This window comes from Phytophthora ramorum, assembly GCF_020800215.1.
Source record: "Phytophthora ramorum isolate Pr-102 chromosome Unknown Phyram_PR-102_s0002, whole genome shotgun sequence".
Lineage (NCBI taxonomy): Eukaryota > Oomycota > Peronosporomycetes > Peronosporales > Peronosporaceae > Phytophthora > Phytophthora ramorum.
Window position 1 is genome coordinate 3,256,171 of NW_027150648.1, and position 17,060 is coordinate 3,273,230.

The 17,060-nt window shown below is 54.0% G+C and overlaps 3 protein-coding genes across 3 annotated transcripts; all 3 read right to left on the bottom strand.

The window, feature by feature from the left end:
• Positions 1–478: 478 nt before the first annotated feature.
• KRP23_2481 (uncharacterized protein) lies at positions 479–1,433 on the bottom strand (the record flags this gene model as incomplete). Its single annotated transcript, XM_067887224.1, has 6 exons — positions 479–522; positions 647–686; positions 760–901; positions 968–1,061; positions 1,129–1,235; positions 1,303–1,433. 6 exons carry the CDS (start codon positions 1,431–1,433, stop codon positions 479–481), a joined length of 558 nt encoding a protein of 185 aa, XP_067749830.1.
• A 12,023-nt stretch (positions 1,434–13,456) lies between these two features.
• On the bottom strand, positions 13,457–14,599 carry KRP23_2482 ([Pyruvate dehydrogenase (acetyl-transferring)] kinase, mitochondrial; the record flags this gene model as incomplete). Its single annotated transcript, XM_067887225.1, has 1 exon — positions 13,457–14,599. One exon carries the CDS (start codon positions 14,597–14,599, stop codon positions 13,457–13,459), a length of 1,143 nt encoding a protein of 380 aa, XP_067749831.1.
• Positions 14,600–14,884: 285 nt separating this feature from the next.
• On the bottom strand, positions 14,885–16,840 carry KRP23_2483 (Histone-lysine N-methyltransferase EHMT2; the record flags this gene model as incomplete). Its single annotated transcript, XM_067887226.1, has 1 exon — positions 14,885–16,840. The coding sequence occupies one exon, from the start codon at positions 16,838–16,840 to the stop codon at positions 14,885–14,887; it is 1,956 nt and encodes a 651-aa protein (XP_067749832.1).
• Between the last annotated feature and the right edge of the window lie 220 nt (positions 16,841–17,060).

Below are 17,060 nucleotides of genomic sequence, written 5' to 3' on the forward strand. Positions count from 1 at the left end.
AGTCGAGCAAAGCGCTCAGCCATCTGTACACACATTACTTGGATATCGGATCCACCACAGAGCAGACATTGTGTAAAAAATTCTCCAAACGTGTATAGCGTGATCTCGTTGCTGTTAGTGGGGTCAGTGGGTGATATCGTGGGAGATTGCCAACTCGCCACGTCGTCTGTGGTCACGCAGATTTCAGTGGCAAGAATTTTCTCGAGTATAGCTTTCTCACGAGCTGTTTGCTCGATATATTGTCGGAGCGCTCGGTCGAAAGGTGACGTTGGCCCCCTGTCTTGGTCGCTGCTATCGCGACCTATTAGCGGCGCAATGGTGCCACTGTCACTCTTTGGGACGCCGGTGAGTTCGTTATCTTGAGGGATTGATTTAGGAACGACTTCACTAGCTCCAGCAAGTGGCTTGATGCCTTTATGCGCTGAAGCCGATACTACAGCTTCAACGATTGGGATCGTGGCAACCTGGGCTACGATACTCATCGGTACGCCGGCATCCAAAAAAACAGCTTGCAACTCGTCACTATCGTTGTCCGGAGAAAGTAATAAGGGGCGGCGAATGCGACCAAAACAGTGGTCGAACGGACCATCCTGCCTGTCGACTATCCTCAAATTTGGGTCCAGCTTTCGAGCCCGACAAGATGTACCTCCAGTTAGCCCTAACAGCTCTATATCTTCCAGTACGACCTGCATGAAGGCAGAAAAGTCAGCCACGTATAGAAAACTAAATGCCAACAGCAGTTCAAAAATGCAGCAGCACCTCGTGAGATCGATTACAAGCGCTTTCGTGTGGCGCGTGCACAACGAGTCTAATGAACGAACAGTCTGACACATCAAGACGAACAGCCTTGGGATTTATTGCTTGTGGTATGTCCATCCGCGCCTCCCACATCAGGACCTCGCTATAGGACAATTTTATCAGACCATCAGTATTCGTGAGCCGCACCGACACAGTAAAATGTTCCTACCAGCTTGGTGTCCAGTCCGCACTGAAATAGCGAGACACTGCATCGAGATGGCCAGAAGCAACCACATCTTTCTGTCGTCCAACCGAAATTTCAACTGGCCAAACAAGCAGCAATTATTACTCGAGAAAGGTTGTTTCGCTTGAGTCCGAATTAACACTCACGTCTAGCTGGCGTTCGCGTAAGCTCCACTTTCACCCGCACACTCTTGATCGTCACAGGCTCCACTGACAGTAGAATCAGCCCTAGCTCCTGCGGGTACGAGCTGTTGCTGCACATGGAATACGAGGTTAGGCGAGGGACCTTATGACGAGCGGGCGGGGCTTCGCAGTGCTTACGGCGGAGATCTCCACAGCGGCTCGTGCTCCGAGTCCTCGACGACACCGGGCTGGTGCCAGTTGTGTCGACCGGCATCTCGCACATCCACATCATTCACGGCTAGCAGTCGGAACGGAAGACTTCGCACCATATGAAACCTTTTGTCTTAAAGTTAAAAACATGAAGTATTGTACCTTTCAGCCCTTTTGACGAACCGGACTTGAAAAACTGCTTAGATGCGGTTAGGTGTGCTCTTCAGTTTTATTTCTCCAAAAACTAGAAGTTATACTCAATTTTATTCATGGGTAATCAATTCGGCCAATCAAAATGAACGCAACTCCGAGTTACAGCCTTTCATCGGACTGTAAAACTTACTTTATGCGACCGAATGTCCGAATGGCTGGCGTGCACTCAGTATTGCAACATTCGTTGGAGAGGCACCGTGCTCATGTATGTGTACTCAATCGATACGGATACATGTTCGGACTCTCCGAACACAGCCTCACACGATGGTACAAGCTTTTCCGGAGAACAGGAAATGCTCTCGAGGCCGAGCCCCGCACGAAGACGTCAAGGTGGCCTCACAATGTGTGTGCACTTGTGCAGCAGTATGTGAAAGCACATCCGTGCTTTTATTTGAAGAGCTTCGTTTCGAGCTACGAACGCATTACAAGGACTCAATTAGTGTCTCCGACTCTACAATCTGTCGGGCCCTACGGTTTAATCTAAAGCAAACTCGAAAAGTACTCACTAAGCGTGCGAGAGAGAGCGCCCCCTGCGAAAGGCGTGAGTATGTCAGCCGCCTTCCATTGTTTTATAGTGACCCAGACCAGCTTGTCTTTGTCGACACAGCAAAACAGATAGGAGGTAAGTCTATTCTTGTTGACGCTTTTGTGGCAGGTCTAATATCAATGATGTAACGAAGATCTGTGCTGCGTCAATAGCTGGTCAGTTAGGAATACACCGGTTCATGTTACGCTTACGTGTAGCCGCGGAAAGCGTATTTCAATGCTGGCTGTGATTGACTTTCAAGGATTTTTTGGGTGGGGCAATATTGAAGGTACCTCTACCCGGGCTAGTTTTCATGAAGTATTCAAGGCCAAAATTATACATTTCCTCAATCCCTGGTCGCTGCCACGGTCGATCGTGATGATGGATAATCCAAAGATCCACATGTACAAAGATCTTCAAGAAATGATTCGCGAAACCGGTGCGCTGCTGTTTTTACTGCCTCCATACTCGCTCAACCTCAATCCAAGCGAAGTCGGGTTCTCGTTGCTCTGGCGAAGTGCGTAGAATGATTTATGGATAGAAACGTGGTGTCCCAAGTCACGTCTAGGTGACTACAAAGGTTGAGATCGTGCCAGGCCAACGGAGTACCACCTCCGACAGTCGGCGGTCCGGGCGTACCGTGCACAAGTTGGATGGCGTTAGCGAATGTCGCGATCCCGCTTCACCACATAGCTAAAGCGCTGGATTCAATACCACGCTAATCTGGCGTTCCACGAAGATCCGCTCGCGGTGATACGTGTCGCTATGCACTCTTGCACTAGACAGAAGGATAAAGTAGGAGAGAATTTGTACAGCCACTGTGATTACATGCATAACGCATTATCTATTAACGAAGTGTAGCTGCACACTGGCATCAGCTAATGTTGTTGACTTTAGCTATCTAAATAGTCATTATCATCCATATGACCCGAAGGAGCTGACGTGGCACCTTCCGTCGGCGCTCGAAATGGAGGGCGTAAACTGTAGCTATGAAGATCAAGAGCCGAGCGTATGTCGCTGATGTTCACCTGTAACACTGGGACATCCTGAACCTTGACACGCTCAAGACGGTACTCCGTATTTGCTAGCTGTTACCCTCCTTGCATCGTTTCATCCATTGTAACTTGTTGCGCATCCACCTGTTGCAGCTGTCGGAACGTAGTGTTGTCAGTCACCACAAGTGGACCCCCATCTGAAAGTCTTGCTTGGGTGACAGCCATTTAGTGCTGCGTGGCGGGACTAGTAGCTATTTTTTGGTCGCGTAGAAGGCCTATCACACGTGGCATTTGCTCCTGGATGTGGGTAACCGTTGCCCTCCGAAGTGTAGTCGTCTGTTCGGCCGACTTAGACACGTAGAGGTACAGCTCTAATATGAACCCAGCTTGACCTCCGTTGCGCAACGTCGCCTTGCGTCTGTAATGGGTCTGCTTAGACCCACTACTTAAGCTTACACGTGTGCGCACGTGTATGAGGAAGCGTAGGAGTAATTTACTTAAGTTCAGTATACTTGTATCCGCAAGTATACTTAAACCTAGATAAAGGAACCGAACGATAGCTTTGGAGCCAAATGAGAACTGTATTGATTGTAAATGGGGTTTCCTCCTAAAACTGATATTTATAATGAGAGGTTCTGCCATTGGATGGCTGGCAGAACCCCTATCTATTGAATGACTCTCATTGGTAGAAAGGTGTTACTTTCTACCAGTCATATGCCTTTTGCTATGAATGTGGACCACCCTGTGGAGTGGTCACCTGAATGTATCCTTTAGTGCATGTTGCACTAAGGTAGGAGGTGAACCGAATGTGTAGCCCCGCTACACCATCCCGCCGTTAGGATTTGACGTGCCAGTCTCGACACGTCAATCCGTATTTTCTTCGGGAGAACACGTGCTCATTCCCAATGAGCACGCCAACGACGTCTTCGTCCAAGACGCCGGCCGCTTCGGCAACAGCAAGTGCTGTCGTCGCCTCCAAGGCGACGACGGCCGCTGCCTCAGCCACGACCGCTACTGGCATCGCCTCGACGGCGATGGCGACAAGCGCGGCAACAGAGAGTCGCCTCTCTGTTGCTGGGTACCACTCGAGATGGCATGAGAAACATGCCATCCGAAACAAGACAGGCAAGATCATTGCTGTCGAAACCGGAGTGGGTATCTACTAGGGAGTTCCCCTCGACTACGGAAGCGAAGTCGAGGAAGGGGAACTCGAAGGAGACAAGGATACCTTGCCTCCGGGCCACACTGACCCCAATGTGGGTCTGCGTCGTCCACGCGAGGACGACTCGAACGCTTCGGGCTCGAAGCGTTCGCGCAGCGACAGTGGAACACCGCTCGCTGTCGCTGGAGCCTTAGCGACTCCGCGGGATGGAGATGACTCCGCTCCATCCGCTGTTGTTGCGACCTCGCACACTGAGCCAGTGCGCGAGCCGTGGATGCCGTCTCAGTTTGAGATCAGCAGCCGATTCGGTGCAACCGTGCCACCGAATCTGTACGTGCTGTATTCGTGCAACGTCATCGTTGACGATGACGTCGCGAAGCGATTGCACTTTGATCCGTTAACGAATCAAAGGCGCGATTACTACGTCGGGCTCTTCCATGAGCTCCGATGATTTGCGAGCAAGAAGACTTCTCGCAGAAGCAAAGTGCCCGAGTGGCAGGCACTTTGTCAGAGTTGGAGTGCCTTTGTTGAAAACTTCAACAAGAACCCCGCTGGCTATCGCGATCGGATTAGCCAGGCGCGGGAGCGCTACGAGAAGTTCTCAAAGCGTGGTAAACTTGAACGACTGCACCATGGTGCAGTCGGCATTGGACTTCCTTGCGCAGTGCCTTACGACACTGCTTGTGAGTACTGTTACCCCGAGGCAGTACGCATCACCGAGCGGGACGTCAACGGGTACACATCCATGTGTGTACCTGACGACCTCAAGACCCTGCGCGCCAGTTTTCAGGCGCAGGCGTCTTCTAGTGCTGCGGATAATCGCAGCACTTATTCGAGTGCTGTAGGCGACTACAGCGCTCGCTCAAGTTTTACGCCCTTCGGCGGAGATGGCGGTGGCGGCCTTCGTACGCCGTCACCATTTCCGGAATGTCCTTCATCAGGACATTTCGTGATTCCCACGTATCGTGTTTGGGAGGAAATCCTCTCCAACGAATTCGAAAATGAACCGGACCTTGGGTCTGGTTCCGATGACCAACAATTCGCTGGACGATCCAGCGAGTTGCCCCGCGTGCGTCTCGCAACGGGGGTGGGGAAGACGCCCCGGGTTTGGTCAACCAAACCTTGAGTCTCGCTTGGAGGCTGTTGAGAGTCTCCAAGCATCGCAGTTCGCTTCTCTGCGTCAGGAGCTGAGCTTGTTGAAGGCTCAGCTCGCGGAGGTTGTGCAGACGACCTCGAACGTGAAGGTCGAGGTCGGGACGAGGCTCTCTGCCGCCTCGAAGCGCGTCGCCGCGCTCGAGAGCGCTTTGGCGAGTCACCAGACGTAGGTGACTCGTGCTGCACGCACGGCTTCAGTCGCCCAACGTAAAACGTTGGGTGTAAGCGCATGCTGGACGGTATGTCCAGTGTGTACGCGTTGCCATGCTTCGCCAACACGGTGAATGGCCCAATGAAGCGCGGAGCAAGCTTGCTTGCTCCGAAATCGGAAACTGCATGTTTAGCTAGGTTCTGCGTAGCTAACAGAACTAATGAACCAACTTTGAATTCATTTGTGTTTCCCCTGCCGGTGTTATCGGCATTCAGCTTCTGTCGATCGACAGAAGCTGCTATTGCATCTTGGACAAACCGAATTACGGCTTGTTGACGCTGGACAAAGTCCATTGCATCCGAGCTGAACCCCTGGTTCAGTTCGTGCTCCTTGTTCGCAGCAGGCCCGGCCTGCACGTGTTGTTCGTTGTCGTTTGAAGTGTCTACGCCCGTCGTAGACACTGTGTTGCCGTCGCCATGACTGCGCGCAGTACGTGCGCGAGTCGTCACAGCTGATACATTGCTCGTATCAGCGTGCTTATCCGGTTGTTTTGAATTAACCGGATACCCTCCCCCACTTAAGGAAGGAGCTACCGCACCGAATACGCTCGGTACGCGTGGGTGCCTCATGGCATTCACGTAGAACGGTGTGTGTCCAGTCGAGACATGCACCGAGTTGTTGATGGCGAACTCCGCCATCGGCAAGCAGTCGCTCCATTGATGGAACGAGTGCGCGTAGCTCTTCATGGTGTCAACCAACACGCGGTTGACACGCTCTGTTTGTCCGTCGGTCTGCGGGTGATCCGCAGTCGACATGGACAACTGCGTCCCAAGAAGTGTAAACACTTCTTGCCAGAATCGCGCTGTAAAGCGCGGATCCTGATCCGACACGATGTCGAGTGGCATACCATGGTGTCTAAACACCATGTCGACAAACAGACATGCCGTCTGTTTGGATGTCACCTCGGCTGGTACTGCAGCAAGATGCACCATCTTGCTGAAGCGGTCAACAAAGACCACAATACCAGTCCTCCGCTTGTTGTCTTGCGGAAGACCAAAAACAAAGTCCATTGAAATGAACTGCCAGCACTCCGACGGAGTCGGTAGTGATTGAAGCGGAGCCTGCGAGTTGGGCGCAGGCTTCACACGCTGGCATACCTCGCAAGCACGAACGTACTTGCGTACCCATTTGTACTGGTGACTCCAGTAGAAGTCACGCGTGAGAAGCAAGTATGTCTTCTCACGGCCAGGATGTCCCGATGTCGGGGCATCGTGGTACTCATACGTGATCTTGAGCTTCAGCTCATGATCATCCGGCACGACAATGCGATCTGCGTTGTCGTCGACTGCGCTGTAAAACAGCAGACCATTGTGTACACGATAACGGTGTACACGGGCACGAAGGTGTTTGGCCAGCTTCTGACGAGACTTGTCAGAAGGTGTGGAGAAGTACTCCAACAACTGCTTCGCATCCGCATCATGTGCGTATGCGGCCTTCACGTCATCCAACAAGGACGACGAGGGTGTAGTCGTCCTGACGACGCCAACGCAGTTGGCGTCGGCCTCGTGCGCCGCATAATCTGATCGACGCGAAAGCGCGTCGGCCACGACATTCAACCTTCCAGGTTTGTACTCAACCTGGAAGTTGTATTCAGCAAAGAATGACAGCCACCGTGCCATTCTTTGGGGTATGTGCGGCGACTTGATCGCCGTACGCAACGATGCGTGGTCGGTGTAGACCACGAATGGTCTACTCCCAAGTAGATACACTCGAAACTTTGCGAGTGCATACTTCATGGCAAGGAGTTCCTTGTCATGTACCGGGTAATTGCGCTAAGCTGGCTTCAGCTGACGCGATTGGTAGTAAACCACACGATCACGACCTTCGTGATCGAGTTGCATCAGTGCGCATCCGATCGCGAAATCGGATGCATCACACACAACGTGGAATGGGCGATCTTGGTCGGCCACCGCCAAGATCGGCGCCTCAGTCAAGCCCTGCTGACAATCAGCAGTCCATTCCCATGCAGCTTCTTTCTTCAAGATCTGCGACAGCGGGCGAATCTTGCCCGCGAGTTGCTCACGTACTTGCACAAGTACGTGGCGAGTCCAAGGAACTGCCGCAGTTCCTTTACGTTTGAAGGCGTAGGCCATTCATTGATCACTCTGACCTTTCCTGGGTCAGGGCGTACGCCGTTCTTCCCCACGAGACAGTATCTCGGCCGCCCCGAAGATACACTTCTTCAGGTTCGCGTAGAGCTTGTGCTTTCGCATGAGTTCAAGCAACTTGCGGAGATGCTCCGTGTGCATCTCCATATCCGACCTCCCATTCACAGCCCGGCTGTGAATGAGCACATCATCGAAATAGCTCGGTGCGAAGTCGCGCACCGAGCGCAACAAGTGCGTGACGCACCTGTTGAACGTTCTTCAGCCCCTGCGGCATCACGAGCCACTCCCAGAGCATGCCGCTCGGAGTGCTTACCGCTGTGAGAGGGATATCATTCTCACGCATGAGGATCTGATAGGACCCGTCTCTCAGATCCAGAGTACTGAAGATAGTACTCGAGGTCATCGAATCGATGATCACATCTTTTCGAGGTATCGGCGTCTGTGCCGGTACCGTCGCATCGTTCAGCTTGTTGTACGCATGAACGATGCGCCACCCGCCCTGTGGTTTCTTCACACAGAATGTAGGCGCGCTGTGCGGGGACTTCGATTCCCGCACTTGTCCTGCCTTGCGACAAGTTTCAAAGAAGTCGTCGATTGCCTTGACTTGCTCACGCGGCAGTGGCCACTGTCGCGTGACGCAATACTTCGTTCCCGGCACGAGATCAATCTCGTGCTGAACACCCTTGTCCTGCGGTAACTCCGCAGGAATGTCGTCCGGGAGTACATCCTTGTACTCACGCAAGACCTTGTAAAAGGGGCTCGCCTTGAGCGAGTCCCAGCCTTGCTCGTCGAAGCGTTCCTTCTTCGACTTCGCGCTGAGGGCGTCCGCGCCCTCAGAGATGAGCTGATTCAGCTCTTCTGCTTCACACGTCATCCTCTCGACGTCCGAGAGGATGCAGATCTGCTCGATGCGTCCATCGTGCAGTTCGCGAGCGAAACGCTTCCAGCTTGTGACTGGGAGCGACATCAACTCCGACGCTAACGTCGGAGGATTATCCAGCCTCATCTTCTTGTATTGGAGACCAATACTTGTACGCGTCAAGACACTCAATGTCTCGACGGTCGTCTCCAACTCCTGTGTCTGCCCGGCAGACACTGCTTGTAGCGTCTCGGTCCCTGACTGAGACTTGCGCAGCTTTGCTCGCTTGCGCCGTTTACTTCTCGTGCGGAGCCCGGCTCCGCGAGTTTCTTCCTGTCCAGGCCCGGCTGTGGACAGTTGTTCCTTGTATTCGCCGGCGGGTTTTACCCGCGGGCGCACGCGTTCAAGCCCGGCTTGATCGCGCACCGCTTCGTCGTGCAGCCCGGCTGCACGCGATCTCGCAAGCATTTCCGGTGCGGGACGTTTGCAACCGTCCGCACTGCTTGCAGCGTCGGCTCCCAGAGCCGACGCGCCTTTTTTACCTCTACGCCTAACGGCGAAGTGTCTTTCGACAAATTGTGTGTCGACACGACCGCGTCGCCCCGGACGCTTCGAAACCTTCTCGAATCCGATTGAATCAGGCCCTGCTAATTCGTTTCACATCTTCTTCCAACGACTCTCGCAGTCGTTGGCGTTCGCTTGGGATGACCGGAGACAGCCGCATTCCGCGCTGTCTCTGGTGGAGGGCCGCATGCACCACGTGGTGCATGTGCTGCGCCGACAGGGCTATCGCTCTCTGTCGCGCTGCTGCTGCTCCCGAAACGCACGATCGTGCGCTTCGTCCAGTCGATCACCAGATCATGCCGTGCAAGCCATGGCATGCCCAACACCATATCGAACTTATCGTCCAGTTCCAGGACGATAAGCTCGTCGACGAATTCCTTCTCTTGATAAGAGAAGCGTACGCGTACGATACGCTTCTCGGTTCTACCAACGACACCCGTTGCTAGCCTCACTTCCAATAGACTTCGAGGTGTTTCCACCTCCTCGAAGTCAAGCCTTGGGAGGCTCTGCAGTCGAACAAAGTTGTTTGACGCACCACAGTCCACTAGAGCACGAAGAGACCTCTCTCTCTTCGAGCTTACCTTCAGGATGACAAGGTTTGGCTTGTCATCTTGCTTCTTGCAGTGAGATTGACTCTCACTGGGGGCAGCGATCTTCATTGCAGCGTGTCCGATGTCGACACGCTCGATCGCATCACCAGCAGGGCGCCCCGCGCCTGCTGGTCCCTTTAGTTTTTTTATTGCCCGTGACGATACCCAGTATCGCCACGACGGCTCCTCGCCGCGTGCACAGGTGCTGTGCACTCGCGGGCATAGTGACCGATGTTTCCGCAGCGGAAACAACGCACATTCGTTGATCCACGACGCTGCTGGGAACCAGCAGCTGTCGCACTCGAGAGGTCCATTGGTTCGGGACCTCCCGACGGCCTTACCACCGGTCGTGGCATCAGCCGTGGGGCGTTCACATGCGGTTTAGCATGCCGCAGGCTAAACTCTTCTTGCATTGCGAGCGCAATTGCAGCCTCGAGAGTATTTGGATACTCTCGGAAGAGATAGGTCTTCACAGGCCCATCTCTAAGGCCCTTCATGAACGTGACGACCTTTGTCGCCTCGTCGATCGGGTTGGTCGCGATGTTCGAGACCAAGTACCGTGCCCTTTGGGCGTAAGCATGCACGTCATGCTTGCCCTGTTGCAGATCGAGGAACTCCGCCCTCGATCGGAACTCGTTCTGCCGGGGCTCAAACGCTAGTTTGAGCTCCTCCTTGAACTCCTCGTACGTGCTGAAGCACGTAGGGTCCGTGAGTCGGCGTCCATACGCCCAACTCCTCGCTCGTCCGCCAAGACATGACATGGCGAACGCAACCTTCGACAACGGGTCGACGATACGTCGAGCCGCAATGGCAGTGTCGACCTCGACAAGCCAACGGAGGAGAGGCTCCCCCTCTCTTCCAACGTAGCTGCTTACGTGGAGTTTCAATGACTCCACGCGCGGTGTGGCCGATGGCGACACCGAAGTTCGAGCAGCGGTTTCACGCTGTTCCTTCACGATGAAACCCAGAGCAACACCGTGTTGCTCCGTCGGTGATAGCGTTCGCAACATCGTTGCTACCGCCGCTTCCCCAATGACTGTTGACAGTCGTCGGAGGGCCTCCCACTCTGGTTCCGACAGGTGGGGGCAGTCTGCACGCGCAACATGCGTTGCAGACGTGTTTGGGCTACCCACGGACATGTTACTGTCCGAGGGCAGGTACTCAGCCCCGCGTTCGTATTCCACACGAACGTGTTAGTCGGTCGTTGGACGGACTACAAAGTGCTACCAGGTGTAATGGGTCTGCTTAGACCCACTATTTAAGCTTACACGTGTGCGCACGCGTATGAGGAAGCGTAGGAGTAATTTACTTAAGTTCAGTATACTTGTATCCGCAAGTATACTTAAACCTAGATAAAGGAACCGAACGATAGCTTTGGAGCCAAATGAGAACTGTATTGATTGTAAATGGGGTTTCCTCCTAAAACTGATATTTATAATGAGAGGTTCTGCCATTGGATGGCTGGCAGAACCCCTATCTATTGAATGACTCTCATTGGTAGAAAGATGTTACTTTCTACCAGTCATATGCCTTTTGCTATGAATGTGGGCCACCCTGCGGAGTGGTCACCTGAATGTATCCCTTAGTGCATGTTGCACTAAGGTAGGAGGTGGACCGAATGTGTAGCCCCGCTACAGCGTCAGATTGTGTCTAGGTGCCACTGTATAGCAACTGGAAGTCTTTCCTGCGCGGATTGGATAATATCAAATGGGTTTGCGTACGTTTGATGATACACGACACAGTACTTTGCAAAGCCCGATTTTGCTTTGCAAGTGCCATCACAGCACTTGCAAAGCATCGGCAACAAGTCGGAAAGGCATAATACTATTTTCAAAAAAATTGTGGAGAGGTCAGTATGTCTGATCAGACGCACAGGACAAACAAAAGGCGCATCTACACCACACCGTGTTTTGAACAGCCATATTTTGACTGGCTCAGACAACTGGCACAGTATTTCTATGACACTAGAATCTACTATCCAATCTAGTGGAAGCGGATAAGTCCGCCGGTGATATATACAGCAACTTCAATCTTCACTCGATGATATACGCCATGATGTAAGCAGCGCCGAAGACAAGCATACCAGTCTGAATAAGAACAACCAGCGAGGTGTTCAACCGATGAATTTGCAGGTTGGATTCTATGTACTCTGGTCTCGTGTGGATGCGAATATCCACGTAAACAAGCTAGCGGTCAAATGAATTGGAACATATCGAGTAATTGATGCCAAGGCTAATTCGAGCACATACTCACCGATGCTACACGTGACGTGCATCCTTCGAGACTCCAGCTGTATATAGACAGCAGCTTCGCGGTCAACGAAGACATTTTAGAACACATTCCGAATCACGATGTGTACCCTACAGTGGAAGCGTTTAAACAACCCGCGAATATCAAACACACACGTACAAAAATTTAGTCAGCTTAGAAAGCTTGGAGAGTATTGGAGACTCGTGGGAGGCTATCAGAACGATGTACGAGGACGTTCCTGTCAAGGTACTAGAATAGGTGGACAAGACAAATGATGCCAATTTCAGTCAATTTATATCGCAGCTTAAATCGCCACGTAATATCAGCGCCGCCAAACCAATAGAAGCAACTCCTCTGTAACGTGTCTTTCAGTAACCCTGCATGCCGGGCTGGTCATATGTCCACTTCACCATCGCTGTCGAAAAAAACTCCGTGTGTTGGCCGCCAGGGGATCATCTGATGACCCCTGCGCCGGCACTCGTCTCGCTAAAAAAAACACCTACTTTATAAATAAAGCGAACTACTTCGCGTCTCTCGCCTACTCCGTCCGTCGCTAAGCTACCACGGCGGCTCTCCGCCTATCTCCAGTCGCTGCGCTCGTCTAGCCACTCGGGCGCACACCCAGTGATGCCTCTTACGTGCAGCCGTCGACCAACTCGGGACACCTCGCATCCTTACTCACTCCGTCGGTCGTCGGCAGGAAGCCCGCCGCCTGCTGTTTTGTTCCTCTCGCGCTTCAGGCTGCTAGTGTGAGACTGCCTTTTAAACTCCCCTTAATGGCCCCAACGACTCCAAGTTTCCCGTTTTGCACTACCCGCCCGTCGTTGAAATTTGACACTGCGTCAAACGAACTGATGCTTACAAGCTTTTAGAAAATTTCGAGATAATCGCCTCTAAAGTCGACCATTCGAAATTCGTGGGAAATTCTAAAACAATTGAGTAGTTAGAAACTGAATAACACTCCTATTCAGATAATAATAGTATTCGTATATTATACGCATTGAAAAAAATGAGGCAATGTTGCCAAAACACTCCCATTTTGAGGGGTTGAACATAGAGACTTTTTTTCAGGTGGCCATCATGCATCGAGTATTGCACATTTCAAAGCAATCAAGGGCTCACCTTTCCAAAGATGTGCTTAAATCGTGATTTGTACTTGGTGAAGTCACTTACTTCACTGATGTGTGCTCCGACAAGTATCACTTGGAAACGTGTATTTCAAGAGGCGTCTCGTTCGAAGTTTCCAGATTACTAGCCCCCTCCCCCCCTGGTCGAAAACGTCAGTAGTAACATGTAAACTAGTCTCCATCATCCACGAGTATGGGCTCCAAACACAAAGTAGGCGAGGGGCAATGACCCCAACACATTGGCCTTTTGTCGGCGGCATATTATTCCAGAAGATTCGTTCGTTGTGAGTCAACAAGACTCATCTGAAAAATACTGCATTGCTGCAAGCATTTCGTTCAACTTCAGGCCGTTCAGCGACAGCCACGGATGATTCGACTTTTCTTACTTGAGCTCAGAGGCGCCGGTGAGGCAGTTCATGTAAATATACGTGTCCACACCGTGACCTTCCATAGGCATGATCGCCAACTCGCCGCCAAAGTATTTGGCGTAGAGCTGAGCAATGCGCAGACCGAACGAGTCTGAGAAGTCCAGTCCGCTAGCACGCCTCTCCAACACATCCGCAACGGGGTCGTATCCGCTCGAGGGCGGCGACGTCGCAGTGTGGTAGTAGTTCGACAACGCATTGGCTTCCTTGCGAGTCATGCCGCCGCCAAGGTCCGACACCTTGACGCACACGCCGTGCGGCCCACCCGAAATCAGCACCGTGACAGGCGGCGGGGTGGTGGTTCCCGTCCTCTTGGTCGCAGCGACACTGTTAATCACCGCGTTCTTGAACACCTCGGTCAAGATGATCTCAATGTGCTGCGGGATATAGCGGTAGGTAGCATCCACCTCCCCATTCACAACGATTGCAGGCAGTTGGTCACCGTGGAGGCTCTCCTGCCACAGCGGCCGCACCTTGTGCACAATGTCCTGCGCGATCTGCACGGGCGAACACTCGTCGCTGACAATGCCCGTGAAGCCCGGCGTCGGGCTCTGCGCGGCAACGTGCTGGTCCACGAGCATGCGGATGCCAATGCGTGAGTTGTAAAAGTTGTCGAGCGACTCGCTGAGTCCCTGCGGCTCGTACTCGAGCGCCTGTACGGCCTCGGCGATGTTGCCGTGCATAGTGGCGTGCTCCTTGCGGATCTTGAGGTGCAGCTCCACGAAGTCCCTCTCGCCCGCGAGGTTAGCCGGCAGCGGGCAGCTCGTGAGCTGCTCGAAGCTGTTGAGCAGCTGCTCGCGCAGAGACACGATGGGCTGCGCGCCTGGCAGCTCGTCCGGCAGGTTCTCGAGGTCCACGATGCGGCGCGCGATGCGGATGGGTGCCTCGCGATGCAGCAGCTGCGCGGATGTGACGATGGCGGGCGCGTTCACCTCGCGCCACTTGGACAGCGCCTGCGGATCGTTCTGCAGCGACGCAGTGATGGCGGGGCTGGCACGGGGCCCTCGCTTGAGTAGCGCCTGCAGCGTAATAGGCGGCAGCGGGATGTGGTGCAGGCGGTACACCTCAGCCAGCACTTTGGCTCCTGCAGATGTGGCCATGGCTCCGAGACTGGGAAAATGAGCGTGAGGAGCTCCTGGGCTTTAGTGGATCAAGTTGGTGCTTGCGCAACGGCGGTCTTCGAGTAAGTACGAAAGTTGTCTATATCCTCGGATGCAAGAAATGCAAGAAATGCAAGGAGTCCCCTACGCTCCACCAGGTGCTGCAGGAGGTGGAGGGCGTCACAGTTAGATTGCACTGGCGAACTCGAGTGCATTGACTTGAAGCTGCAGTTGCTTGGACTCGGACGAGACAAAGGTCGCGTGGATTTGGTACAGTTATTGCTGCTACGGGCCTGCCGGCGCAAGGAGGAAGGTGGCATCGCCGAAGAAAGTGGGTGTGTACTCGAGTTTATCTCGAGCCGACGAATCGGCGCCTTTCTCGACGAGAAGCGCCGCACAGCTCGTGTTGCCGTGCAGTGTCGCGCAGTGCAGGGGCGTCCAGCCGCATCGATCCGCTTGGTGCACGTCTGCGCCAGCGGCAAGCAGAGCGGAGACTACTGCGGCCAATCCACGACTTGCTGCCCAGTGCAGAGCCGAGCGGTGCTCAGCACTGGTCTGTGTAACGCTCGCGCCAAGCGCCAGCAGCCTCTGGACGACGTCGACGTGGCCATTCGCTGCCGCACACATGAGTGGGGTCCAGTCGTGGCCATCGCGGGCATTGATCTCCAGCGTGCAGGATTTGTTTTCGCCAATGGACTCGTTCTCTGGAGGTGGCGTAGACATCTCGACGAGCAGATTGATCACCTCGAGTTGGCCGAAGTCGGCGGCGTAGTGCAACGATGACCAACCTGAAGCGTCCCCAGCATTTGGGTTGCAGCCGCGACTTATCCACTCTCGTACGAGATTCACATGTCCTCGACCACATGCTAGACGGAGCTCCTGGCCGTATTTGTACGCCGGGGCGTAGACCAGAGCGAACACATTGAGTAACTCTTCTCTGGAGAGATAATCGTCTGCCGGTGTGGTCGGTGTTACTGTAGCAGCGAGTGGTGTATTAACCAGCGACGTTTCGTTGTTTTCCGATTCACCTCTGGGAGGGTCCTCTCGCACTGGAAAACAAGGAGCCACAAGCGACTGAAACAGCTCGTCCGAGAGCGTCAAACCTGCTCGGCGCAAGACAGCTGGAACTCTGGCAATGGAAATGCCATCCTCAGTGTTTTCTGCTGCATCGGCGTCAAGCACTTTTGTGAGGACCTCAAAGTCCCGTTCTCGGAGCTCACTAATTCGCGCCACGTCCACTTTGTTGGGGCCATCAATCACGCCACCACTCGCTGACAGCGTGGTAAGTCGAGCAGCAGCTCGCGTCTCACTCGATGCACTTGACACGGACAAAATCATAGTCTCTTTCTTTGGATTCTTCACCTGTGCGACCGTCAGGATCACATTTGTCTTGGTAGCAATAGACGCCCCATCATTGCCTAGGTAAATCTCTAGGGTGTGCTGATTGCAATCCCAGGAAGCGGTGAGGACCTTGTTGTGATACACTGGCGTACGAAGCAGCACCTTGGGCTGGCCGTCCATATCCCAGCCGTCAGGTGGCAGCTCCACGAGCAGCTTCCCGCCCGCAGGAACCTTGCCATTGACAGTAAACGCCAGCGTCACGTCGGAGACTACCCCCGGACAGCAATTGGACGGGCTCCAGCGCTTCGCCCCACCAATCGACCCCGGCACGATTTTCGGAATTGCAAAGGCAGCAGGCCCATCAACGATCTGTCCACCGCGTGTGGAAGCCGGAACGGTGCTTCTCGCCACGAGTTTCTCGAAGGTCGTGACGACAGCTTCGCTCTGCGGCGTCGCCTTCTCCGGGGTCCCCACGCCCGACACCACCAGAACCAAGGGCGTGTCCGCGGGGATCACGCTCTCGTTCAGCAGCGTAAACTCCATCGTTCTAGTCGCAGCACTCCAGTTCATCTTCACCAGCGGCAGCGCGGCGGTAGTCGCCTGCTCATTCGGGGACGGCAGTTGCAGCACGACAGTCGGCGGCGACGCAGTGGGTAGCGTCCAGCCGTGGTCCGGCAATTGGCAGGTGATTCGTGCGTGCTTCGCCAGCGGTCCGGTGGTCGTAAAGCGCAGCGCGAACTTGCCGACCACGCCGGGCGTGGCGAACTCGGGCTCCAGCGCGGAGTGGCCCTTGAAGCTCCCGGCGACGATCTTGCGGTGGCGCTGTGCGAGTTGAAGGTGCGCGCCCCGCTCTTGCTCCGCGCCGCCATCGTCTCGCACCGAACTGCTCCGTCGCTTCATGCTCCTCGGGAGTCCTACGCAGCGATGGAAAATCCAGTTGGAAAGCGCTCTGCGCTGCCGAAACCGACGGGTTTATCATTAGGACGCGGACGTTTCGACCGCGGCGCTCGGTGTGCATGAAGACATTCTCAACCAGCGACACGACAGCGGTAGGATAGCATTGCTGCTGCGAGTGCAGGACCTGGTATCCATCGGATCACTTCGAGCATGGCGCTCGACG